Here is a 27,779-nt window from a genome sequence, read left to right on the forward strand (position 1 = left end):
TGTTCTGAAATCGTCCCCAATATCTCACTATATTTTTTGTATTTTGCAGAAAAATCAAAGCAAAAAGGTCAAATTAAAATTAGCAAAGATGCACAACTGCTGATTTCAAAGGTATCTGAGTTGTTCTCCTTTGTGGGTCGCAGAGTATTTTCCGGAGACGTCCCATTCAACATGCTATCCGACATTCTACAACACACAGAAGAATTTGTCAAGATGCTGTGTCTCATTGGTAAATTTGCAGCTTCATACTTCTGACCCCAAAAGGCACCCAACATATTAATTTTTTTATGTAACAGTCAGAAAAGAAAAATGAGTATAAAATGCAAAACAATACATTATTACCACTTCTATGGAACATAAAACCAATTATTAATGGTAAATATAATATTCAAAGGCAGAGTCTTAAAATATGTTTTTTTAATTGGAATCAATTGTGTTAAATGTGATGGATTGACTTTTAATATTAAAACATTCTCTTCTTTATGTACATCTGATAGCAGTTGAATATTTGAAGTACCATTTATTTTAATAAATGCAGTTGAATTCTAAGCATTTACAATATTCAGTTTTGGCTCTTTATGCTGGTTTCATCAGAAGCTTCAATACTTCATGTTGCTTGCAGAAATCTTTGTATGACTAGTAAAAAGCTGAAGGACAGAAGTTTTCTTCCAAGTTGTGCCCCCAAAATAAGCTCCACCTACATCTCTGTGCTATTGTCTGAAGCTCTTTGCTGGCTCAGGCAGATATTTGTTCCTGCATCAGTTAAACTCCAGGGCAGCTTCCCCATATCATAGCAGTTGTCTCAAAAATCCTGTGTATCTCTTCTTCAGAGCCATCTTTCTCTCAATATATAAAGGAAGTGCTGGATGTCAGGGGAAAGGAGTTGGAGCAGCTGAAAAAACAAACAGAGGAAAGACGAGCATTTCTGCGTCTGTGCGGCTGCATCACGGACATCCTAAAAGGTACCATCCTGTTCTGTTCTCCTGTAGTACATAATAATGGAATTACTTACACACTCACTGGATTGCATCCTGGAAAGCAGCAACACTAGAAAGGGGTTGGGGTCCTGATGGAAATCAGCTGAACATGAGCTGCTAGTGCGATTCTGTGGCTAAGAGGGCAAACACAGTCCCGGGTTATGAGAAGGGGCATGTAAAGTAGGAGCAGGGCGATATTACCTCTGTATATGGCACTGGTGAGGCCATTACTGGATACTCTGTGTCCAGTTCTGGTGTCCATATTTCCAAAAGGATGTTGCCAAAATGAAAGGGTTCAGAAAAGAGCTTCAAGAATGGTTCGAGGTTTGGAAAACATGCCTCACAGTGAGAGAGTGAGGGAGCTCAACCTATTTGGCTTATCCAAGAGAAAGTTAAGAGGTAATGTGATCCTGGTCTATAAGGACCAACACAAGGAAGGAATAGCTGGGAGCAGAGGGGTCTTTACCCTCCAGACAAAGACAGAGCCAGACCGCTGGCTGGGAACTGAAGGGAGACAAATTTTGGCTGGGAATAAGGGGCCAGTGTTTATCAATCTAGTTGTCATGGCCATTTAATGGGCAAATGTTTTTCTAAAAGATCTGCTCTAGCAGGATTGTTTTGGGGAAGTTCTATGGCCTGTGTTACACAGATGGTCAGACTAGATAATTATGGCGATCCCTTCTGGCCTTGAAATCTATGAATTACATATTAATAAATCTGTATCCCCACACTGTTTAGTTGATGTAGGTGCCATGGAGCGAAGTGTTGATGACGATAAACAGAGCATTAAGGATCAGATACTGGTGAAGAAATACTCCGTAAGTGGAGAGGAGAAAAGTGAAGGTCTGCAGTCGAACCCACTTGTTAAACACAACGACATGGTTAGAAAAATTCATACCCTCCAGGAAAGCCAGTTCTTCCAGAAACTGTGGAAGCTGAAAGCTAAACTTGCCAAGGGTGATTTCCCAGACAAAGCCCTTCTTTCCCTGGATGAAGTGCAGAAAAACATTTACATCCCGGCCACGGGCGATTTTCAAAGCACCTATCAGACCCTTAAAGATTTTTCCATCCGCCTTGGTGACATTGAGAGACAGTTTGGAAAGCAGCTAATAGATGAACAGGTGCTCAGAAAGGAATTTAAAATCATGGAGAAGAGTGAGGGAGGACCTGGCAGCAAGTCTGAGTGGGCTGAGGCTGCAGTGGTTAAGATTAACAACTACGTGAAACTCTCCATGGTGGTGAAGAGAGCCAAAATGATAGATGAGCTACGAAGGACACTGGGACTCAATGGAGATTTCCGGCTCCTTGATGACCTGACAAAATACGTATGTAGGACTCTCATAAATATCATTAGAGTAATTGGTTAGACAAATGCAGTCTCGTTTTACACATCTACTCATTCTGATCTCATTTACTCAGGTGAAAGCCTGGAGTGACTCCATGGAAAATAGTGGAGTTCCAGTGATGTAAAAATGGCAAAAGAAAGATTAATTGTTTTTTTTTTTAATTTTTCATATTATGTAGCTACTAGAAGCCGTAACCTGAGATCAGGGCCCTGTTAGGCCGGATGCTGCACAGGCTTACAGTGACAGAGATCTAGCCACCATTGCGCTAGGTGCTGCACAGACTTTCAGTCTTAGATTCACAAAGCTACTGAACTTTTAGGTGCCTAGAAAATCACAGGAACCACACTGCAATCCACATAGCTTGGGTTAGGGCCCAGGCTCCATATACAATGTGTGGAGAGATATAGGCGCCTATGAATATGATTCACAAAAGCCAGTACACAAGATGGGGAGCTACCTAAGCTAGTCAATGGGAGATGCCTACAACAGGGGTGTGGGCTGACCCTGACCCTCTCTCGGAGATAGGTGCCTAAGTCAGGGCTGCATGGAGGCACCTATCTCTGTCAGGGATCCACAGCTGGGAACCCTCTTAGAGGTTTCGGTGCCTAAGGCATTTTTGCAATAATTTTAGTCACATTAATAACAAAGGGTGTGAGTTAGAACCAATTCAGTTAATTCGGTGGACAGTTCGTTTCTTGGATAATAGTGGGCCAAGTCAAAAGTGACTTTAGCTAACTCAACTTTAGCCACTTTTATTCCAAAATGAGAGTGTCCACAAACAGACTTCCACCAAAATATTTAAATCGGTTCTAAGAACCTGATTTATTTAAACCAGTGCATGTTTGTGTGTATACCAGTCCTTATTATCTCATACAAATCCACAATAGTAAATCCAACTATGGCTGAGCAGACTTTTATAGACTCCCAGAGGATTATATTATTAACTGTTGCCAGCTTTAGGAAGCAATGTTAAAGACTGTGTAGTAGGAGTGGCATGTACTTTTAATTTTGGATTTTCTGGGTTTCAGAGGTTTGCATTTCAGAGATTTAAATTTGGCCACTCCACATTCTAGAAGGGCACAAGGCAGCACTGGGCAACCTTAACTCTGCGTTAACAAAGTTTTGGGGGCAAGGACAGTCTTTTTCTCTGTGTTTGTACAGCTCAAAGTGCAACATAAACAATAAGTTAATTAAAATAAATGCTTGTCTCATGTCTTTGCTAAGACACATAATTTTTTATCTTGTGTTTTAACAGGAAGACAAGGACTTCAAGGACAAGACTCTTGGTTATATGACCGATGATATTATAAAAGTTCAAGATACTCTGAGTAATATCCCCAAGGGTGTGCTTGACTTCTTGAAGGAACTTCTTGAGTGTGCAAAGAAAGGCTTTACCTCTTGGATCAAAACTGTCATAAAAGGTGAAATTTATACCACTATTTATAAGCTAAGAAAGAACGTAGGGCCAATTGTGTAGCTCTTACTTGCTAGAGTTTGTAAGTCATCGTATTGTGGGTCGGAGATAGGATTGTTATTGTAATGTCTATGGTGATTTTCACGTGTTATAACAGTTATAAAATATTGCTGAAAATTTCCCTAATTGGTGCTTCATGGTCTTTCTGAAGATCAAATTATCTTAAAGTTAGTTCTGTTTTCATGTAAGGGTTCTTTTCAATATTTCTGTAACTTTAACTAGAAAATAATCATGATCTTTGTGCAGCAATTTCCTTATTTTTTTAGTAAAGAAAGCTAATAATGAGACTGTGGCACGCAGGGGTTGTCACTGGACATTTATATGTGTTGTGAAGAACACTTGGACAGGCATTGGTTTGGGGTAGAGAATTATGAAATGAGCAAAATATTTTTCTCCCACGTATGTCATAAGGTGTCCAGTAGCAGAGCGCTTTGTAAGGTCAGTAGGAAAGACGTTACACGTTGCACTTGTAATGTTGCACTTTCTGAGCACAGTAAGAGGTGAGCTGCCAGAGAAGGTGCCCGTACTGTTGGTGGAAATGAGAAGAGATGTTTGAAAAGTGTTGGGATTTTCTCCTGCATGGAAAATAAATATCCGCTAAAAAATCTGTCTTTTGGCAACCAAAAACTTGTAGCTGAAAACTGCCAAAAATCTAAAAAATGAAAAATAAACAAAAATATTTTTCCAAGTTTTTGGTTTTCCAATAAAAAATAAAAAAATTCCAAGGAAAACAGAGACCTCCACAAAAAATGTGATTAGTCAAAAACACAATTTTATTTCTAAAAAAAGTTTTGATGGACCACCCCTAGATCTAAGATTTTATTCATTTGATGTAATTGGCATGTCCAAATGGAGCAACAACAGGGATTTTTCAGCTTTGGAGGGCAAAGACATTGTAAGTTTTGATTAAAACTATTTATAGATTCTGGAGCATTCTTAGATTGCTTGTTTTACACTCATTGGTGGATTTTTCTTCTTGCAGACAAAACAGAACTTCCTACATTTGTGGAGCTGGCGTCCATTTCTGCAGGAGAAAATGACATGGACATTGACAAAGTGAGGTTCTTCCGAGACGCTGTCTCTGCCTCTGTGCCCATCTTATTCGATTTGACTCCCGAATCAGGGTTTGAAGCTTTTTCCTCAGCTCTGAGTCCCATCAGAGACGCTGTAGAAAATGACAATAAACTTCCAAAGAAGCTAGTAAGTTTTTTACTGTTTTCTGCTCAAAGTAAATACCTTAAAGACACATTGTGATGTGACATTTGGTGGAATTTTAAAACAAGTAACTTTAGATGAAGGCTAGATGAAATTACTATGATGTGGGTGCACAATTGGTCGAAAGACCGTACTCAAAAAGTAGTTATCAATGGTTCACTTTCAAACTGGGAGGTTGTATCTAGTGAGGTCCTGCAGGTTCAGTACTATTCAATATTTTCATTAATGACTTTGATAATGGAGTAGAGATTGTGGTTATAAAATGTACAGATGATACCAAGCTGGGAGAGGTTGCAAGCACTTTGGAAGACAAGATTAGAAAACAAAATAACCTTGACAAATTGGAGAATTGGTCTGAAATCAACAAGATGAAATTCAGTCAAGACAAGTGCAAAGTACAACACTTAGGAAGGAAAAATCAAATGCGCAACTACAAAATGGGGAATAATTAGCAACATGGTACGACTGCTGAAAAGGATGTGGGGGTTATAGCGAATCACAAATTGAGTGTGAGTCAACAATGTGATGCGGCTGCAAAAAAGGCTAATATAATTCAGGAGTGTTGTATGTAAGATATGGGAGGTAACAGCCCTGTTCTATTCAGCGCTGGTGAGCCCTCACTGGAGTACTGTCTCCAGTTCTGGGTGCCACACTTTAGGAGAGATGGACAAATTGGAGAGAGTCCAGAGGACAGCAACAAAAATTATAAAAGGTTTAGAAAACCTGACCTGTGAGAAAGGTTTTAAAAAATGGATATGTTTAGTCTTGAGAAAATAAGACTGGGGCGGGGAGCACCTGAAAGCAGTTTTCAAATGTGTTATAAAGAAGACTGTAATCAACTGTCCTTCATGTCTGCTTGAGGTAAGACAAGAAGTAATGGATTTAATCTGCAGCAGGAGAGATTTAGGTTAGATATTAAGAAAAACTTTCTAGCTATAAGGATATTTAAGCTCTGGAATAGGCTTCCAAGGGAGCCCATCCTTGGAGGATGGAGCAGGTTTGGTAAACATTTGTCAGGGATGGTCCTGCCTCAGCACAGGAGGCTGGACTTGATGAACGCTTGAGGTCCCTTCCAGCCCTACATTTCTTTGATTCTATCAATTCCTGGGGTAAAATTTTCATAAATGTCTAATTGATTTAGGAGACTGTCACATTTTTAGAAGTGATTTAGGTACTTAGGAGCCTAATGCCACATTGAAATTCAGTGGGATTTAAGTTTCTAAATACAGCATGGCAATATTAGCTGAAAAAAATATTTTTGAGGGCACCAAAATGGTGAATTCGCGCTAAATTTGGTGAATAGTTTTGACCAAAAAAATAGGAAAGGGTTTTTTTAAAAATTGAAATGGTCTTAACATTTCTATGTTTTGTTTCAGCCATTTTGAAACATTTTGTTTTGACTTCTCCTTTTGAAATGACATTTCATTTTAAAATTTAGCTAATTGAAATAAAAAAGGTAGAAAACACCCCCAAATGACCCAAAACTAAGCAAAACAAACAAACAAAATTTGTTTCAGATCAAATGAAACATTTTGTTCAATCCAAAACTAATTTTTTTTTGTTTTGGTGACTGTGACATGAGGGTACAATCCAGACTAATAAGTAGCTGTGTCACCCCTGCCCTCCAGCCTGGGGTGCCCTTTATACTGCTTTGCTACTGTGGCATCCAGCCTGGACTGCTCACAAACAGCCTCCAGCATGCAAATCACTCCCAGCTACGTCTGTGTGTGCTGCAGCCAGCCAGCCACTCCTTGGTTCTTACCAGCCTTGGTTATACTGCAGGGTGATTCCAACTTACTCCCAGTCTAAGATTCTCGCTCTCCTCCCCATCCCCCATGTATATCTTGTACTGCCCAGCCAGCACCCTCCTGGAAATACACATTTATATAAAGTTTGTATTTCTTTAATAGAAATAATATGCACCCATCTTGTTACTCCCAATGGAGTTTCCGGACAATTTAAACACATTGGATTAGGGGGAAAAAACAACAATAAAACAAGTTTATTGACCATAAAGAGAGAGATTTCAAATGAGTACAAGTAATGAGGCATAAAAGTCAGAAATGGTTATGAGAAAAATAAAGATAAAAACGTGACTAGTACCTAACTTAACAAACTGTTAAATTTAAAGCAAAGTTTTCTCACCACATTCTCTCAGAAGTCTTACTGACCAAACTTCTTAGGTTAGGACCCTTTTCCAGTTCAATGGCTGCTTCTTTTGTCCCTTCTGGTGCAGTGAACCGATGGGCAGGGGGCTAGGGGTGTCTTTGGGTGCTTGTCCCTCCTTTTTATAGTGTCAGCCCCCCCTTGAGAAATATTTCCAGAGGAGATTCAGGAGACAAAGAGTCTGTGGAGAAGGATGTTTCCTGATGCTTTTCCTCACCTGTTTGAGGTTTCGTTGACTACCCTTCCTGCTTGATGACTCTGTTTACTGCTGAAATGCAAATTTAGCAGAGCACGCATTCCTTTGTTTGAGACAGGCCTGTTTGCCAACTTCGGCTGCGGTTTGGAACATGTGTTAATAACATTATACAATGAAATTTTGTAACTTCACATACAGTTTTGCCACACATAGTTTATTAGGACAGTATAGACCAGCAAATTATGAGTTTTCAGATGATACCTCACAAGGTATATTTTGTACAAACATTACAACAATGTGTAGAGTGTGGACACATGGGTACTTTCGGTCACAGTGACAGGAACAAAAAAATTCAATTTTGGTTAGAACTGAACTGAATTTTTATTTGGATTTTTCAGTTTGCTTCCCATCCCCCTCTCTTAACCAAAAATAAAATCAAGTATTCATTCAGCTCTAGACCTAAGTGCTTAAATCTCTTTTGAGAATGGCACTGAGGCGTTTAGTCCCTGGAAAATGATACCCTTGCTCTCCACACTGTTTTTGTTCTGTATACTTGTTTTGATTATGGGTGTGATTCTTTTTTTGACCAAAATAGTTAACTTAGCATAGCCCCTAGCATGGACATAGTTATAATATGTCTAGTTGGCAGCCGGTATCAAGCGGAGTGCCCCAACGGTCAGTCCTGGGGCTGGTTTTGTTCAATATCTTCATTAATGATCTGGAGGATGGTATGGATTGCACCCTCGGCAAGTTTGCAGATGACACTAAACTGGGAGGAGAGGTAGATACGCTGGATGGTAGGGATAGGATACAGAGGGACCTAGACAGATTAGAGGATTGGGCCAAAGGAAATCTGATGAGGATTAACAAGGACAAGTGCACAGTCCTGCACTTAGGATGGAAGAATCCCATGTACTGCTACAGACTAGAAGGACCTAGAGGTTACAGTGGACGAGAAGCTGGATATGAGTGCCCTTGTTGCCAAGAAGGCCAATGACATTTTGGGCTGTATAAGTAGGGGCATTGCCAGCAGATCGAGGGACATAATCGTTCCCATCTATTCGACATTGGTGAGTCCTCATTTGGAGTACTGTGTCCAGTTTTGGGCCCCACACTACAACAAGGATGTGGAAAAATTGGAAAGAGTCCAGCGGAGGGCAACAAAAATGATTAGGGGGCTGGAGCACATGACTGATGAGGAGAGGCTGAGGAAACTGGGATTGTTTAGTCTACAGAAGAGAAGAATAAGGGGGGATTTGATAGCTGCTTTCAACTACCTGAAAGGGGGTTCCAAAGAGGATGGTTCTAGACTGTTCTCAGTGGTGGCAGATGACAGAACAAGGAGCAGTGGTCTCCAGTGGCAGTGCGGGAGGTTAGGTTGGATATTAGGAAAAAAATTTTCACTGGGAGGGTGGTGAAGCACTGGAATGGGTTACCTAGGGAGGTGGTGGAATCTCCTTCCTTTGCGGTTTTTAAGGTCAGGCTTGACAAAGCCCTGTCTAGGATGATTTAGTTGGGGATTGGTCCTGCTTTGAGCAGGGGGTTGGACTAGATGACCTCCTGAGGTCCCTTCCAACCCTGATATTCTATGATATTCTATATTCTATAATAGTGCCCTACACCTGTACAGCTTATTCCTCTTCCAATACAGAAATAACTATGCTGGTATAAGCACAATTACATCGATTTAACTGTGCCCTCATTAGGAGAGTGGTAGGTTTAATGTGGTGTAATCCTTTTTTTAAATGATAAATGCTGAAAAGAGAACTCTGGTGAGAGTTAAGCTGAGGTGAAGAAAAAAGAGAAGTGTAATAGTTATATATAATGTTACCTCAGTATTCCTCTAGCCCCTTACACAAAATGTACGCCTATCTATCATTTATGCTTTTCAGAACCCCTGTGCGCTGCCGCCTTCTTTGCCATCTTTGCCAATGGAAATGATCCTAGTTCTTTCTCTCTGGGAAGTTGTGAGGGGAGCGAACACTCCAGCGATTGGGGTACTATGGGTATCTCAGCAAACGATGCTATAGCGTTCTGGTGTGTGTAGCTTTATTCCTTCTTCAGGAACTAACACATTAATTGTTTTTAATAGAAAGATTCCTGTCACAACAGAGAGTGGCTGCAAATGGTCCATGATTGTCATGGGTCCGTGGAGCGCTCCTCGATGTCTCAGGCCAGGGCCATCAATGGCAAAGGGATTTTTATGATCTCCACACCTCAGAAATTCAAGGTAAAAGTTCAGCAGCATTTAATATAAGGGCCCACATTTTCAAAGTGACTTCGGCTGACCAACTTGAGCTGCCTGAAAGAGACCTAGTTTGACTGTCACTTTAAATTTCAGAAGTTTTACCTGATCCTGCTTGCAGGCTCTAGGGAAACATGCAATCAGAGTCAGTCTGGAAAGAGCCAGCCTGGAACAAGGTGGAGTGAGCTGTGCCTCTCTGCCTTAGGGAGCAGCCTGTTTGTTTCTCTCTCTCTCTCTCTCTCTCTCTGTTGGGATCTTTGTGTGTTATTGTTCTGAATTCTAAGAAATAAAGTAGTGTCATGATGCAAACTTCCAGCAAGAGTATTTTATATATTTATTTAACTTCTCTGTGTGTGCCATGAACATAACAGGAGCTCAGCACTGTCTGAAAATCAGCATCTTTTAAAAAGGGTCAGATTGGCCCCCCAAAATCACTAATCACCAAGTCTATGGACTTAGAATTATCCCTTTTCCCCATTTCGGCCTGGTTCATACTAGAAGTCTGAGACCCAAGAGTTGGAATCTGGCCATGATTTTCAGAAGTGACTAATGATTTTGAATATCCAGTTGGAAACATCTTAATGATGGGTGCTCGGATATGTCTGAAAATCAGGCTCCTTTAAGATGTTTAAAGTTGGTCCCTAAAAAATCATAGCACTCCAAATAATCCATTGCTTCTGCATATCTTTGGCCCTCTGTACATAATACCTTCAAAGATCTAGAATGACTCTTCCACCTTTACTGTCTTGCATTGGTAAGATTAAATGAGTAAATTTCTACAATTAAAACCCTTGCAGAATAACAGATTCTGAAATGCTTTGTATTGGCCTTGTTTGGTGCACATGTTGGTCCCACAGAATAAAGGCACAGCAGCATTTATCTTTCTTAACTCTGTTTTCCAGCCTTCTCTTGATAATTGCATTTCACTGCTACTGCCAGGGGATGTCAAGGAAAAGGATGCTCAAGAAGACCAGAAAGACAAGACGGACTGTAGAACGTACAGTCTGGCTCAGCTCACTGAGCTGCAGAACAAGCTCATGCTGATAGCCACAAAAGCTGAGCAGGGGAGAAAAGAGGTGAACAGGTTTCTGGAGGTAAATCCTGATCTCTGCATTAACCAGAAAATGTGAGACTTTTTGCACTTCTTTATTTTTGTGCTTCCCTTTGATGGGAAGTTCTATTTCTCCAGCAACATGCTTTCCTGATGAAGAACTGATGTTTTGGAGGAGACTGTCTCATGCCTTTAGTTCAGTCCTAGGAGGTCAAGATAGGAACTAAAGCTGGTCCAAATTTGGAATTTCCATTCCATGGGAGATTCCAATTTTTTGAAATTTGTTTTCATTCCACATAGAAACAAAAACAACAAAAAAGGAAATGTCAGAGGAAATTAAATTTTCAAAACACAAACTCAGAGTGGCCACAGACCAGGTACAGCTCTGAGGGTGTGAATAGGCAACTGGTGGCTCTTGGGAGGAGGGCTGGGTGGGAATCTATCTTGTAAGAATTTTTTAACATTTTGAAATTTTTTCCCTACCTGAATCGGGACAAAAAGTCAAAATGTCAAAATTTTTCACTTACTGAAAATCCAAAACTTATTTTTTTAAGTTCAGGCATGTTTTTCCAATTGATGGTGATTCTCATTAAGTGTTCTTAGGCCTTGTTCAGTATTATCACTCCATCTTCTCCTTGGTCAGACACCATACGAGTGTCCTTCCAAGAGATGTTTAGCTGGTCTGTCTCCCATCATCCTAACTACATGCCCAGCCCTCTGATCTATTTCCCAGTCATCTGATTTCTTGCAGGGATGTCATGTGTATTTGCCATATTTTGGAGGGCTCCTGGCCTATATAAGCTCAAAACATTCCATGAAGCATCCAGTCCTCCTTCCGTCACTGAGGGCATTTATCCATATCATCATTTGTGGTTTTCCCAGGTTTATTTGAGAAATCCTTAACAGATGCACCGTTTATGGGATACGGTTGTTAGCCTTATTCAGAACCCCCAAGCTGGAGAACCAATGGATTGCTCCTTGGTCTGGCATCTATCCTATCTTGCTTGGGAGATCCTGTTGGTAGCACATCTACCCCTGGCTCAGCTTTCAGGATTATGAGCACTCAAGCCCCTCTACCACATCAATCCGTAGGAAGGGGCAGAGAAGCCCCCTGTTTTTAAATCCAGTCCCAGCCTGAGAAATTCTTCCCTCAGCCATGTATTTATATTGCCAAGCTCCATCCTTCAGCCATGCAGGGCTCACCTGTTCACTGGGGATGGGCCAAGATATAGTTCCTCAACACCCCATTCTAGGCAAGGCATATGTCTTGGCATTGCCTCATCCACCAGTTATACATTTAAAAGATTAAACTGACTTTCAACATAGGGCACAAAATGGCATAATTTGGTATAGACAAGCAAAAAGCAGGGCATAACTTGATACGGGCCTGCATCCTTCTGTCACCCCAGTCATCTCAACTTTTCTTTTTTTAATCCTTCACATTCTTGTCCTCAGTTACACGTTGTGGCAATGAATGAAAACTGACAGCATTTAAGCACCATAAGAAATGGAGAGAAGTTTTGATTCAGTTCCATTGATGTCAATGGGAAATACGTTGGGTTTGATCAACAAAGCACTAATGCTTTGATTGTCAGAAAGGCTCACAAGAGCTACGTGAATGACTGATTTTGTTGTCCACTGGCTGTTCCAAAAAATAAAATTAAAAAGAAGAATCTTGCAAGTCAACCCAATATTTTTTTAATTTTCAGCCAACCAAAAAGGCACTGCATTTAGCCGTATGGAGTCAAAAAGTTGAAGTAAACTTCATTTGGGGTCAAACAAAACATTTTGATCAACCCAAAATAAAACATTTCATTTTATTTTTGAGCTTTTAAAAATGTATTCTATTTTTTTAAAATAAAATTGAAGTACATTTCAAAACAAAAAATGGTTTTGAATTGAAAAATAGAAAAATTTCATTTAGAAAATATCTAAACAAAATGTTTCAATTTTTTTCAGAATTCGGTTTTAGGATTTGGGGCGGGTGGAATTGACCAAAACAATTTGACAAATTTGACATGAATTCATGAAAGGTTTTAGATGACCTGAAACTGCTTTTTCTTGGGGAAAAAAGCTTCAGCTAAAATGTTTCTTCTCCCAGCTCTAGTTGTCACTAACCCAGTTGTGTGGTCCATGCTCAGCATCTACCAAAATCAGACCCTATAAGTTGGGTCTTGGCTCTCTTAGAAGCATAGTAGTTCTGTGGTGAGATCAGCCGAGATTCTTGAGTGGAGCTGGTGGGAAAACAATTTTTCCCCCCTGGAAAGTGTCAACAAAAATGGGAGGGGGAATTGTTTTCACTGACAATTTCCAGGGAAAAGCTTGACTTTTTGGTGAAAAAATCAAAAATTTTCAGTTGAAAATCCAAATATTTTGATTCTGAAATAATAGATAGCACTTTTTATCTGTAGATCTTAAAGATTTCACAGTCTTTAAGGTCTTTATCCTCACAACTCTCCTGTGAGGCAGGGCAGTTATCCCCATTGTCCAGAGGGGGGATCTGAGACGCTGAATGACTTGCACCTGCATTTTCTAAGTCCTAGGCTAGGGCCCAAACCACTGGACCATCCTTTCTCTCAAAATGCCACTGTCCTGCCCCACGGGAGTTGTCGTTTGGGTGCCTCATGTTCCCATTCTCCTCTATAGGCTGGACTCCCTCATTGGGCTACATCTCTCATGATCAGAGGTGAAAGTAAGCCCCGGTATGGCGTACCCGGCAAGAGCCGGTGCACTGTACTGGGGCAGCCTGGATTCCCCAGGGGGCAATTTAAAGGGCCTGGGGCTCCCAGCAGTGGCTGGAGCCCCAGGCTCTTTAAATTGCCTCCAGAGCCCCACTGCTGGAGCCCTGGGACAGTGGCTGCAGGGCTAAGGGTCCCCCCCGGCTAGCAGCAGCAGCACCCCAGGGCTCCGGAGACTATTTAAAGGGCCTGTGGCTCCCCTGCTTCTACAGCCCCGGTCCTTTAAATAGCTGCTGGAGACCCACTGCCTCCCCAGGTAGAAGCAGGGGAGCCGCGGGCCCTTTAGATAGCGCCCGGAGCCCTGGGGAAGCAGCGGGGCTCCAGCGGCTATTTAAAGGACCAGGGCAGCAGAGGCAGCTGGAGCCCCACCACTACCCCAGGGCTCCAGGGGCTATTTAAACAGCCAGAGCAGTAGAAGAGAGGAGTCACGGGCCCTTTAAATAGCCCCCGGAGCCCCGGGCTGTTGCTGCTGCTACCCACGGGGGGACACTTACATTACAGGGTGGGCTGGGGCTGGCTCTGACCCCCTCAACCCTGCCCCTTCTGCCCTAGACCCTGCCCCTTCCAGGGGCCAGAGCTGGCCCCAGTGTACCGGTAAGTCACTCGACTTACTTTCACCCCTGCCCATGATGCACCGTGATTCCATCCATGGCAAGGGGAAATGGTGGCATCCTGGAAGGTGGAGACCCACTGGGGAGCCCAGCCGATAGAGGAGGACGGTGACATGAGGCAACAGCGGAACTACAGCTCCCATGAGGCACTGTAGAAGCATATCCCCATGGGAATATTGTGATTTCGAGAGGTTTCATTTTTTTGATGAAAAATCAAAACATTCCACAGAAAGCGGATCCTTTTCATGTCAGCATTCTGGTTACCTGATGTAAACAGAGAAGTTGGGTGTCCCAAGATGAATCCCCACTTAATCAAATTACCCAGGTTAAGTTGTAAAGGTGCTTAGAAGAAAGTCCCTAATGAACTTGAAAACGAGCAGTATTCTATAAATTCTATTTTCCCATTGTGTATTTGACACATTACAGATCCTGGAAAAAATTGAAATGGTTGGGAAGCTCTACTTGCAACTTCTCAGCGTTGGCAACATCCTTTTCATAGACTGGAAAGCTGAAATTTATTGTGAACCCAACCCCAAGGTAACAATCAACGCAGAGTTTGGAATAGCCGGAATCATTGTTCAGACCAACAAACCCATCCTGGAAGAATTAGATGGCATTTGCAAAGTCATGGAGCATTGCCTTGTAGAGTGGAAAAAATATCTGGAGACTCAAAGGAACAATTATTGCCATCTAAACATGTTCACTGCACACCAACTCTTCTACTTGTGTAGCAAGTTAGCCCAACTACATGAAGGACAAACAGACCCACAGGTTCTCAATATGCTTTCTGTTTTCAAGCATGATGTTAAAGCAGAGGATATCGGAGAGGCATTAAAGAGAGCACTTGAAACTCCTGCAGAATTTGTTGATATATCTGAGAAAGATGATCAATCTGTGTCCTGGAATGACTACATTGTTAAATTTCCTCAGCTCATCCAAGGTCTGGTTGAGTCTGGGTATGACGAATCAGTGGGTAAGGCAGCTCTGCAGAGTTATCTGCCAAACTCAGCCATTACAGAGCATATGCTCATGAAATTTGCCTTAGACTACGCTGATGAAGAGGAAAAGATTGAAGAGCTGTGCAGATTATATGATGAGCAGAGAGAAGCTTTTTTGCAGAATTCCATGAAGTTTGAAAACAGGAACAGAGATGTGGATCCATCCGCCTTCCAAAGCCTTGCGAAAGATGAACTGGCCACTTCCTTTGAGAGTTTGCCGTCTATCCATTACAAGGTGAATTTGCTCTGGAACGCTTATTGCAGCAAGCTCACTGGTTTGGTGTCAGACAAATACATCAGCCTGGATGTTTTCGGTGAAATGCTGAAAAACCTGACATCTCCTGAAACCGCTGTCATTGAGAGAAATTTACCAGTAGGTTTGGAAGCGGGGAAGCCTTGCCTTGTCACGTGTAAAGAAGAGCAGATGTTACTCTCCTTGCTGTCAATCTATAGGCACTCCGAGAGAGCACCTCTTCCAACATACGATGAGGTGCTGGTCTGTACCTCCGACACAGAGGAAGAAGACATTGAGCTGATTGTAAGGAGAGCTCTTTCCCCAGACTCGAGAGACAAAAAGATCTATTGCTTGCTTGGTGCAGAAAAATTAGTTTACAAAGTCTCCAAACAGCTGGAGTCCCTCTTCTTCCACTTTGCACAATCTTGTAGCAATGCTGATTACAGGTTTCTTATTTTTTGTGACACCAAAGCTCACAATTCTTATGTTATGACGGCCTTTGACACATACAAAGTCTCTTTTTCCTGTGATTCGGAAGTAGAAATTCAGAAATACCTGAAGACACATCTGAAAGTGCCCAATGGGGTGGCACCTGTTGCTCAGGTCTTTGAAGAACCCTATCAACAAAACATGAAGTTTGTATTTTCAGAGCGAGCTGGCATGGGTAGGTTTTAGTAGAGATTTAATCTGGATTATACTTGTCCTGATGATTATGAATTGAATACAGATTAAGGGCTAGATTCTGCTTAGCCCTTATGCACTGGGAGATGGAGCAGAATCAGTCTGCGATGCCCCAGAGTACATAGGGAACAGGTAGACCCATGACCTACATAGGGGGGTCAAGGTCTAGCTGGAGGTGTAGCCAGGGGCACACTTTCCCTGTGAGGCTCCTGAATATCTTTAGACACTGTTAGTCAAATGGGCTGTTGGGTCCAGACTTGGCTCTGGGACTGCAGGGGGTGGTTAAGGAGCCGGCTGAAGAGAGTGGAGCAGAAAATCTGCCCTCAGTTTTAGTTCTGCTTTATGCTCTTTATTGAGGGGGTGGGGATTCAGAACCTGAACTGGTACCACAGTCACTGGGCCTTTACCATTAAGAAAGCTCATTTTACAGCAAGTGACTATAACAGGGTTTAAAAAAAAACTAGATAAAATCATGGAGGATAGGTCCATGGCTATTAGCCAGGATGGGCAGGGATGGTATCCCTAGTCTCTGTTTGCCAGAAGCTGGGAAGAGGTGACAGGGGATGAATCACTTGAGGATTGTGTGTTTTGTTCATTCTCTCTGGAGCACCTGGCATTGACTGCTGTCAGAAGACAGGATACTGGGCTAGATGGACCTTTGGTCTGACCCAGAATGGCCATTCTTATGTTCTAAGTTGTGGCATGCCTAACCTGTGGAGCAGAGGTGAGATTTCTCAAGTGTAGAAACTTCTTTAACTCCCAAGTTGAAGAAAAATTATTTTAAAAGGCCAGATATTCAGCCTGTGTACATGAGCGCAGCTCCACTCACTCCAATGGCTCACTCCAATGGATCTGGACCATTGACTCCAAGTGACTTATGCCCATTTATAGTAGCAGGGGTCTAGCCCACTGATGTGAATGGAGCTATGGCTGATTTACACTAGCTGGGGATCTGGCCTTCTCTGCTTCAGGTGAAGAAATGGAAACATAAAGACAGACTATGAGAAGGCAGAGCACTGTAGAAATTGAATCTTGACCTTCTCTCTCATTTTAGGGAAGTCATTGTTTGTAGCAAATACCACCAGAAAAGCCAAAACCCGACTAGAGAAAGGGCTGAGCCACAAAACCATTAGGCTGACAGAGTCAGAAATAGATTTAGGATTTCTCCTGGAAGAGCTTCGCTCACTGGAACAGAAACCAACTGAGGCTGGGCCCAGGATCTTCCATATTGACGTATCCCCTGTGGTAAGTGTCTTTTCCGAGAGCAATCTCCAGGCCATGATATACAGTGGAGATGGATTTTCCAGGGCCTCATTCAAAATGGCCTTTCAGTGTCGGATAAGTAAATTCCTTCCACTGGTAGGTAGAATTGCAATGCAGTTAATACCCTTCAGTTTCTGTAACAAAGGGTTAAACTGTGAACAGTTGTCTTACCTGAAATTTAGTTGTCCTACCTGAAGTTCCACCACAAACCAAACTCGACCCACCCACTTGTGATGCCAAAAGAAGATGACGCTCCCAGCAGATTTTAACTCTGCATCGCTGTGCAGTGTCCCAGCACCTGATACTCTGTCACAATGCCAGCAAATCTCTTTGTATTGCCATTGTCTCTGTCACTGGCACAGCGACAGGCCAGCATTTACTATTATGTCAGCAGGGAGACCATAAATGGGTCAAATCCTTGACTGGTGTAAATCAGTGTAGCTTGCTTGAAGTCAGTGAAGACATGCCTGTTTTACACTAGCTGAGGTTCTGACCTGGGATGTACTTTTGTGGGGCATCTCTTCTCTTTTGTTGATTTTTTTGGGTCGTCACTAATTCAGAATGTTTAGTAACAATGGGAAGCAATGAACAGTTGACATTGCAATGAAGCAAAACTGACCAGCCCTGCATCTTTCTTGACAGGTCTCAAAGGGTCTTTACAAGTTACTGATTGAGCTGTGCATTCTGAGACACATCCAAAGCCCTGATGGCATGGTCTGGAAGTGCAGAGAGTCCCATCTTTATTTGATTGAATACCTGGTGAGAGGAAAAGGCATAAGCAGCACAAGAAAACAAGAGGTATTCTCCAAATGTGAATTCTGCACTGTGAATAGCAGATTTTCTTGTGTGATAGCAGCATGTTAAAATTTAGTGTAAGAAGACTTTGATGGAACTACAAATCTTTGGCCTGTATTGTACAGTCCAAAAATAGAGAAAAATGAGTGAGTTGTATAAAATCATTGCTGTTGGAAGAAATACATATTATCAGTACCAGAGCTGCTTGAAAAATGAAACTTCCATCCTGTTGGAAAGTCTGCTATTTCAACTTTTCATCCTAACTTTGGAAAGTTCTGAGAAGTTTTGATTCAGAAATATCAGAATGAAAAATGGCAACATTTTTAATTGAAAAAAAAATGTTCAGATATGTCAAAATGCATTTTTTTCATTTTAACATTATCAAATCAAAACAATTTTTGATGTGATTCAAAACAAAAAAAAATTTGTTTCAGTATTTTTTTTATGGAAAATTGAAAAATGTAATAAAAATGTAATCAGAATTGATCCTTTCCTACAAACAATTTCAATGAAACCACATTTTCTGACAGGAAATGTTTTCAGACAAAAAATTTTGGCCAACTTTAGTCAGTATCCAGAATAGCGTTAAATTGGACACATTATATATGTATAAATAAAGTTAGAGCCTACCTTGAATCTTGTGAATCTATTTATACCTATATGATGCTACCATTCTGATCTAATACTATTGTACAAATGACAGCACAAGATGCCAAACAGTGGAAAATCAGGCCCCAAGGTTGGTGCTTCGCTTGTTTTAGAGCATCAACTACACACAGAAGTGTGCAAGAGGCGAGACTGTTGGACTATATCAGAGTAAGGCTTTTTTCATAGCAGGGCTTATAGTTTACCTAAAATTGGCAACTGTTCATCTTTCAAAGTTTTGTGAATTAAACACTATCATTTAGGGAGATGAGATGGTACCATCTGAGGATTAGGTAAATTACTTCATGAATCTAAATTTGGCTGTATCACAGTGAATGATTTGAACTGTGGAACATGGTCCTACCTTATCCAATTTCTTTGTGCTCTACTAATTAAGTCATGTCCTCATGAATAATATAAATGTCAATTTATAGATGATTGCTTCAGTTTATAACTTCAGTGTTTATGAAGCTTTAACCCCTTGTCATTTGGCTTTTAGATGACCAGTGAAATGGAGACAGGCTTTCTAAATCTCCTTCCAGCTGTGAAATGCATATCACCAATAGAAGTACTAGAGATGCTTACAAATAACAGTTCTGGAGCTGCTGCTGAAGTGGAACAGCAGCTGTTGGACAGTGACACATTCAGGGGTGATGCCTTCCAAAGGTCATACCAGTACATCAGCAGATACCAGCGAAAGGCCGATCTTGACAGCTTCTGTTTCACCCCTGGGAGGGCTGAAGGGACCCAGGAAGAGTGTCTGAGGCTTTTGTTGGAGTCCTGTGGGAGAAAAAACCCTTCCTGGACTGAGCTCAGCAACTTCACGCGCTTCCTAAACCTCCAATTAATGAAGTGTGAAAACTCAGTGTTCTGCAGTAGCAAATTAGCTGGAGAGGAATTTAAGGGGTTTAAAGCATTTATTGTAAAATTTATGATCACCATGTCCAAGGACTTTGCCTTGCCTTCCCTAGCCATGGCAGATGAAAGCTCACCCAGTGAAGAGGATAAAATGGATGAGGACAGTGTATTGAGAGGGTACCAGTTAAGACGCAAGTGGGAGCAAGAGTCTCACCCCTACATAATTTTTCATGCTGACAACCACTCCATGGAGTTCTTGGGTTTCCATATCAGTCGGAGTTTTGATGCTGTTGACGCACATTCACAGGTTGTTCTGGAGAAGAAGGTTATTGACCAACATTTATATCTCACCCTTGAGGCTCAGAAAGTCCCTTTCAATAAAAAGTTTGAAGATCTGTCCAGACAAGAGCAGCTAGAAACTCTCTGCAGCGTATTCGGTGTGAGAAGCTCCCAGGACCCAGATGAATCCTACCAACTGACCCTGGACAATACCATGAAAATGCTGGCCATTCACCTGAGGTTCCAATGTGGGATCCCTGTGATCGTCATGGGCGAAACAGGCTGTGGGAAGACCAAGTTGGTGCAGTTCATGTGCAGCTTGCAAAGAGCAGGAAGGGATGTTCAGAATATGATCCTGGTGCGTGTTCATGGAGGCACCAGCTCCAAAATCATCCACCAGAAAGTCAAGGAAGCCATCGAGCTGGCATGCTACAATGAAGAGACGCACAACATGGACACGGTGCTGTTCTTTGATGAAGCCAACACCACCGAAGCCGTGTTTGCAATTAAAGAGGTCCTGTGTGACCAGAGTGTGAATGGAGAGCCAATCTCCACCACTCGCTTAAAAGTGGTGGCTGCTTGCAACCCTTACAAAAGGCACACCAAGGAAACCATTGAGAAGCTAGAGAAAGCCGGCTTGGGGTACAGAGTTCGGAGTGAAGACACCCTAGAAAAGCTGGGCTACATCCCTTTGAGGCAGCTGGTGTATCGGGTGCAGCCTCTTCCACCGAGCATGTTGCCTCTTGTCTGGGACTTTGGAGAACTAAATGAAAAGACTCAGAATCTGTACATCAGACAGATTGTTAAATCCATCATGAAAGAAAAGCTTCCCGAAGACAACATGGATGTTTTTACCTCCGTAATTTCCACCTCCCAGAAGTTTTTAAGAGAAAAGAGAGAGGAATGCAGAATCGCCAGTCTCCGGGACATAGAGCGCTGCATGGGGGTGCTGCTGTGGTTTTATAACTTAAGAGACCTGCTTTTTCCACTTATCGACAAAAAAAAGAGTGGGGCTCAACATTCACAGGACCAAGACCCCACTCATGCCCTTGCAAAGGGGTGTGAGAAAGATCAGATATCTCTATTAAACGAAGCACAAAGATCTCTGGTTCTTGCAGTTGGGGTTTGCTATTATGTATCTCTCGAGAGTCGCCAAGATTATCTGAAAGAGATAGCGAAATGCTTCTCTGTGCCTGAATCCCTGCTTCTGCAAGAGATTGTACTTTGCCAAGAGGTGTTCCTGGATAACCTCTCTGTTCCCAAGACAACAGCACGGAACGATGCCCTCAGGGAAAACATCTTCATGATGGTCATATGCATGGACCTGAGAGTGCCGCTCTTCCTTGTCGGGAAGCCAGGTAGCTCCAAATCCTTGTCTAAGACCATAGCCGCTGATGCAATGCAGGGCAGATTGTCTAAAACAGAATTGTTCAAACGCTGCAAGCAAGTCCAGCTTGTGTCATTCCAGTGCAGCCCTCATTCCAAGCCAGAAGGAATCATCTCCACTTTCAGACAATGTGCACAGTTCCAAAGGGGCCAGAAACTGGAGGAGTTTGCCTCTGTCGTTATCCTGGATGAGATAGGCCTTGCAGAAGACTCACCTGAGATGCCCCTGAAGACACTGCACCCTCTTCTTGAAGATGGTTGTGTTGATGATGAAGCCCCAGAACCGTACAAAAAAGTTGGCTTTGTTGGCATTTCGAACTGGGCCCTGGACCCTGCTAAAATGAACCGGGGCCTCCTTGTGTTCCGGACCGACCTCAACAAAGACGAGCTGGTAAAGACGGCCAAGGGAATCTGTGCTGATGAGATGCATGTTATCAAGATTGAGCATTTGTTCCCTCCCCTGGCTGACTTCTATTGTGAGGTGTTAAAGAAACAGTCCATGGAATTTTTTGGGCTCCGTGACTTCTACAGCCTCATCAAAATGATACTGTCCTACGCCAAGAACAAAAGCATCTCTCAAGAAGAGAAGCTCATTTCAAAAGCAATTCTGAGAAACTTTGGAGGTTTCAAAGATATGAATCCTTTAGAGCTGTTCAGAAAGTACTCACCCATATCTCCGACTTCCAACTTAGAAACCATCCATACAGTTCGTTTGTTACAGGAAAATTTAGGCAAGAAACAGATGGGGTTTGTATCTAGATACTTGTTGCTGTTAACAACAAACCACGCAGCTTTCCAGATCATACAGATGATCAAACTCATGGACATAGAGAACTGTGATATTATATTTGGCTCGGGTTTCCCACGGGACCAAGAATATTCACAGGTGTGTCGGTCTGTTAACAGAGTGAAAATCTGCATGGAGACAGGGAGGCCCGTCATTCTCTTAAACATTCAAAACCTGTATGAAAGCCTTTATGATGCGCTGAACCAGTGCTTTGTCAGATTAGGAGGAAACTATTATGTCGACCTTGGCCTTGGAACTCACAGAGTTAAATGCCGCGTGAAGGAGGAGTTCAGGTTGATTGTGATTGAGGAGAAGAACGTGGTTTACACACAGTTCCCCACCCCACTGTTGAATAGGCTGGAGAAGCACTGCTTGGAGATGAACACCATTCTACACTGGCAGCAGAAGGACCTGAGGATGGAGCTGGACAAATGGGCCAAGTTGTTCGTCACTATCAAGAACACGGACTTCTGCTGCACGAGGCCGGCAGACCGGGCTCCCCAGGATGTTTTCATTGGTTTCAGCGATGACACTTCTGCCACTGTTGTTCTGCAGTGCTCTCCGAGTGGCCTTCAGGGGATCTGTCTGCCCAATGAAGAGTCAGTCCTCACAGCTTCTAAAAGCAAACTCATCGAGTGTGCAACCCCCGATTCCATCCTGCGCCTCAAATATTCTCCGCTGGAGGACGCAGAGCAGATTCAGGACCTGTACTTTGGAAAGCAGAAGCACAATGGCCTGATTGACATTCTGAGGGGAGCCGTGAATCAAGAGTCAAATGCAGATGGCACCAATGGACTGTGCCTGGAGGTGAGAGGTTTTATTTCAGTGTTGTTATAATGGGCCTGATTCTAAGAGGTGGGGGCAACCAGAACTCCAGCTGATTTCCGTGATAACTGCAGGTGCGCAGCGCCCCTGAAAACACAGTATTAGACGACGACGACGACTGCTGCTACTGTTATTATTTATCATTCGCATTGAGGTAGCACCGATAGACCCCAGTCACAATCGGAGCCCCATTATGCTAGGCACTGTACAAACATGTGGAAAGGATGTTGACAAATTGGAGAGGGTTCAGAGAAGAGTCATAAGAATGATGAAAGGATTAGAACACAAGCCTTATAGCGAGAGATTCACGGAGCTCAATCTATTTAGCTTAACTAAGAGAAGGTCCAAAGCTGACTTGATGACAGTCTATAAGTGGGAACAAATATTAGCTAATGGGCTCTTCAGTCTGCTCGGTATAACATGATCCCGTGGCTGGAAGTTGAAGCTAGACAAAATTCAGATTGGAAATGAAGCATACATTTTTAACAGTGAGGATTATTAACTATTGGAACAACTTACCAAGGGCTGTGTTTGAACTCTATTAGTGGCAGTCTTAACATTGAGGTCAGATTTTTTAAAACGTTTTGTTCTGCTTCAAACAGGAATTGTTCTGGGGAAATCCTATAGCCTGTGTTAGACAGGAGGCCAGACTAAATGATCACCATGGTCACTTCTGGCCTTGGAATCTATGAAGTTCTTGTCTTCAACAAATTCTTGCGGCAGTGAGTTCCACAGACTAATTACATGTTTGAAAAATGATTTCTTTTTATCAGTTTTGAATTCCCCACCTTTTATTTTCATTGACTGTCCCCTTGTTACTGTGTTATGAAACAGGGAGAACAGATGCTCCTTATCTTGCTTCACTAGATTAGTGAGCATTTTAAAGATTTGGATCCAGCCCCCTTTTATTCATCTCCTTACTTTGGTAACAATCCCACTCCTTCAGTCTTTCTACAGAGCAGTGTTTTTCTAGGTTCTTTGACTTTGTCATTATAGGTAAAAAGTTTGTGGTTTTGAGAAACTAAGAAGTAAGTTCTATATATAAGAACATAGGAGTGGAAGGGACCTTCTGGAACATCTAGTCCCATCCTTGCTCACATAGGCAACTCTGTCAGATAATTCCCTTAATAAATTTATCAAGCTGCATCTTAAAACCAGTTTCTTTTAAATTTATTCATGGCCAATTTATCCCCATTTATTTTTGTGCCAACATTGTCCTTTAGCTTCAGTAGCCCTTCTCACTCCATGGTTTTTACCCCCTGATGTATTTATAGAGAGCAATAGGATCCCCTCTCAGCCTTCATTTTGTTAGGCTAAACCACTCTTTCAGTATCATCTTGTAAGATCAGCTCTCCATTGCACTTAGTATCCTAGTAGCTCTTCTCTGCACTTGCTCAACTTTGAATTCATATGTAGGTGGGTTTCTGCTAAGTGCCTATTTGCCTAACTCTGCATCTTACCCAGCTCTGTCTGCATCTTACCCAGCTATCCCAACCAGGCCTAAGATCCTCCCGCCTTATTCACTTTCTGGGCTTTGGGCCAGTGAGAGAGAGTCATTATTATTGTGGCCATTGCAAGGAAACTCTTATGATCCACTGATGTTTGGTGTTGGTACCTCATGCTATGTCTTCTCAAAACCCATACAGCATGTGTCTGGAGGGGACATGTTTCAGAACAGGGCTTTCTCCCCTCCCAGTCAGTGCTGACTCCAATGCCCCAGTTGTGGCGCTAGAGGGCGCTGTGCTGCAGGGAGTGGGGTGGGGGCTCTGTGGGGGGTGCTCTCCCCTCTCAGTCAGTGCTGATCCCAATGCCCCAGTGCAGTGCTAGGGAGCGCTGCGCTGCAGGAAATGGGGTGGTTCGTGGCTTTGGTTTTTCAACAAAAAGAATCAACATTTTCCATGAGAGGGAAAAACCCATTTTCACATCAGTTCTATTGGGCAACCGTTCAAAAGTCCGGTAAAGGAATGATTTTTATTGCAGTTTTCCTATGTCTTTACAATAGCAAAATCAGGTGCAAAAATCTTGCCTAAATTGACCTTCTTTTTCATAGGTTTCTACACACGCCAGACTTCTAAACCAGAGAGATTTGGAAGTGGTAAGGGATAGGCTGAACCTCCAAAATAAAATCCGCTGTCTTTTTCTCAGTCAGTTTGACACAGAACATGCATTCCGCCAGGAACTTAGGTAACGAGTTTTTTGGTCCTACTTTTTTTCTTGTTGTTTAGTCTTGTATGTGATTTTTTTTTATGTCTTCAGTGTGATTTTTTTGACATATCTAAAGAGACTTTTTCATCTTGTGCAGTAAGTTTTTCAGAGAATCGACAGAAGAGAAACTGCTTTTTGTCCAGTTCAACTTTGACGAGCCGCAGAGCAGCAAAAGGCTTCTTGCCTGTGCAAAGTAAGTAGCTTTTCTTATCATTTTAGGTCCCAATACAGTGGAGGAGTTAAGCATGTGCTTCAATGATTTGCTGAACTGGGGCCTTATAAAATAACCATGGTGGTTCTGTGCTAGTAGATCTTCCTGCTGGTGGAATTTCCAGCGCTCCACTCCATTGCAGTGTCTGAGGGAGGCTGAATGGGAAAAATAAAGCTGTCAAAAGAATCTTGAAGGCCAGCTCGGCACCCAACCTTAAACAAAAGCAGGTTTTCCCATAATCCAGCCATTTTGGGAGCTGGGGCTTGGAGAAAAATCACCAGACTTGGCAACAGTCAGTATCCATTGCAAACAGCAGGGATGGCTGATTGTGCTGGTATCACCTCATATAATGGCAAAAAGTCAAAAGCAGACTCAAGGCTGGTCTAAAACTTAGATCAACCTTGCTACAAGTCTCAGGGGTGTGAAAAACTCATACCCTTGTATGTAGTTAAGGCAACCTAAGCCCCAGCGTAGACTGTACTAGGTTGATGGAAGAATGCTTCTGTCAACCTAGCTACTGCCTCTTGGGGAGGTGGATTATCTATAGCGACAGGAGAACCCCTCCCATTGCTCTAGTGAGTATCCACACTGAATCACTACGGTGGTGCAGCTGTGCCACTGTAGCGGTTTAAAGGTAGACATAGCCTTACTCTCAGACGTTACAGTGGAGAATGGAAACAGGGTGAAATACTGTCTTCACTGAAGTCAAAGGGAGCTTTGGCACTGATTTCAAGATATCAGGATTTCAACCAGAGGGAAGAGACTGCTAGAGAGACAGATAACACATCTTCTGTCTTGATTGTGGCCTAAAGGACCTACGTGGAGAGGAGATTTCTGAATGCAAAAAAGGCAGAATGAGATCCAATGTCTGGGAGCTGAAATAGGGTGACCAGATGTCCAGATTTTATAGGGATACTCCCGATTTTTGTGTCTTTTTCTTATATAGGCTCCTATTCCCCGCCCCCGTCCCGATTTTTCACACTTGCTGTTTGGTCACCCTAAGCTGAAATGAGACAAATTCAGACTAGAACTAAGGTGCAAATTGTTGACAGGGAGTGGAATTAACCATTGGAACAGCTCACCTAGGGATGGGGTGAATCTCCATCACTGGGAGTCTGTAAATCATGGCCGGGCATCTCTTTCTAAAAACTCAACTCTACCTCACGCAGAAGTTGTTGGACCGGATTCAGGAATCACCAAGTGAGATTCTTTCACCTGTGCTATCATGCAGAATGTCAGACTGGATGGTCAGAAGGTCTTTTCTGATCTGAAGATCTATGAAGCTATGAATCTTACTTCTGTTGTGTTTTCAGGTACTGCATAGTGGATGAGAGAAGAAAACCAAAAAAGACCAGTCCATCACATGTCGTCGTCATAACCAAAGTCCCAAGGATACTTGGGGGGTGCAGCTACCTGGCATTCAGTGATGGTAAGAATGTGTCTTGATTTGGAAAAAATTGAAAGCAAGAGGGATTGTTACAATTATTGCAACATTCTGAATAATTTTTAACCATCTTAATTGCTGTTCAGGGTGGAATCTTCAGTAGCATGTAAGGCCTGGAGTTTTAAAGGTATTTAGGTATTGCTGTGCTCACCATTGCAATGTCTAAGTCCCATTTTCTAAAGGGATTTAGGCACTCAGGACAGTCAATGGGATTTAGGCTCCTAGGTGCTTAAATCACATTTGAAATTGAGACTTAGGCTCCTAAATCAGTTCTGTGTTGCAATGCTGAGCACAGCAACACCTAAATAACTTTAAAGATCTGGGCCTAAGTGACTTAGAAGCATAACTACCATTTCAATAGAACTTGTGCTTTAAGTAACATGGGGGAAAGCTAGTCAAAATTTAACCAAAAAGTGGAATTTCAACAAAAACAATTCTCCCCTCCCCCCCTGCCCAGGAATCTGTTCTTTTTGGTGGGAATTCTTCACCCCAGCCCCCCTTTTAGATCAAAATTTGAAGTTTTGATGAAAAATGTCACAGAAATGTCAAAAATCAAAACAAATTCTGTTAGCTCTAGTTGGGAACTCTTAGGGGAAAAGGCTGGTGGTGCTGGATGTTCAAGAAAGTGAGCTTTCTCCCCAAATGATAAAAATCACACATGGACAGAAGGGTAGACTGTATCTGAGAAAGCAGTGACTCTGCAAGGATCTAGGGGTCACAGTGGACAAAGTAGCTCAGCATGAACTCCCAGTGCAATGCTGTGACAACAAGGGCTAATGCGATCCTTGGATGTATAAACAGGAGGAGTGAGGAGCAGTAGGGAGATGATTTTACCCCTGTATATGGCATTGGTGAGGCAAACACTAGAATACTGCATCCAGTTCTAATATTTATGTTTTAAAAAGGATGGTAAAAATTGGAGAAGGGGCAGAGCAGAGCCACAAAAATGATGTGAAGGCTGGAGAAAATGCCTTACAGTGCGAGACTTAACCACTGGAACAAACTACCAAGGGAAGTGGTGGATTCTCCATCCCTTTATATCTTCAAATCCAGATTACATGCCTGGCTGGAAAGATATGCAAGTTATTGGGCTCAATACAGGGGTAACTTGGTGCAATTTAATGGCCTGTGTTATACAGGAGGTCAGA

General features: G+C 42.4%; 1 protein-coding gene across 1 annotated transcript in view; it reads left to right on the plus strand.

Annotated features, from left to right (window-relative positions):
* Positions 1 to 27,779, plus strand: part of LOC140913638 (E3 ubiquitin-protein ligase rnf213-alpha-like) — a 174,755-nt gene that overhangs the window by 83,409 nt on the left and 63,567 nt on the right. The window contains exons 21-34 of the mRNA XM_073350368.1: positions 50 to 229; positions 831 to 962; positions 1,716 to 2,302; positions 3,579 to 3,744; positions 4,780 to 4,997; positions 9,467 to 9,604; positions 10,522 to 10,713; positions 14,446 to 15,916; positions 16,988 to 17,178; positions 17,839 to 17,994; positions 19,136 to 22,753; positions 24,822 to 24,955; positions 25,074 to 25,169; positions 26,501 to 26,616. Coding sequence (XP_073206469.1) covers positions 50 to 229; positions 831 to 962; positions 1,716 to 2,302; positions 3,579 to 3,744; positions 4,780 to 4,997; positions 9,467 to 9,604; positions 10,522 to 10,713; positions 14,446 to 15,916; positions 16,988 to 17,178; positions 17,839 to 17,994; positions 19,136 to 22,753; positions 24,822 to 24,955; positions 25,074 to 25,169; positions 26,501 to 26,616 — 7,395 coding nt within the window. The remainder of the gene's footprint in view (positions 1 to 49; positions 230 to 830; positions 963 to 1,715; positions 2,303 to 3,578; positions 3,745 to 4,779; positions 4,998 to 9,466; positions 9,605 to 10,521; positions 10,714 to 14,445; positions 15,917 to 16,987; positions 17,179 to 17,838; positions 17,995 to 19,135; positions 22,754 to 24,821; positions 24,956 to 25,073; positions 25,170 to 26,500; positions 26,617 to 27,779) is intronic.

This window comes from Lepidochelys kempii, chromosome 6, assembly GCF_965140265.1.
Source record: "Lepidochelys kempii isolate rLepKem1 chromosome 6, rLepKem1.hap2, whole genome shotgun sequence".
Classification (NCBI taxonomy): domain Eukaryota; kingdom Metazoa; phylum Chordata; order Testudines; family Cheloniidae; genus Lepidochelys; species Lepidochelys kempii.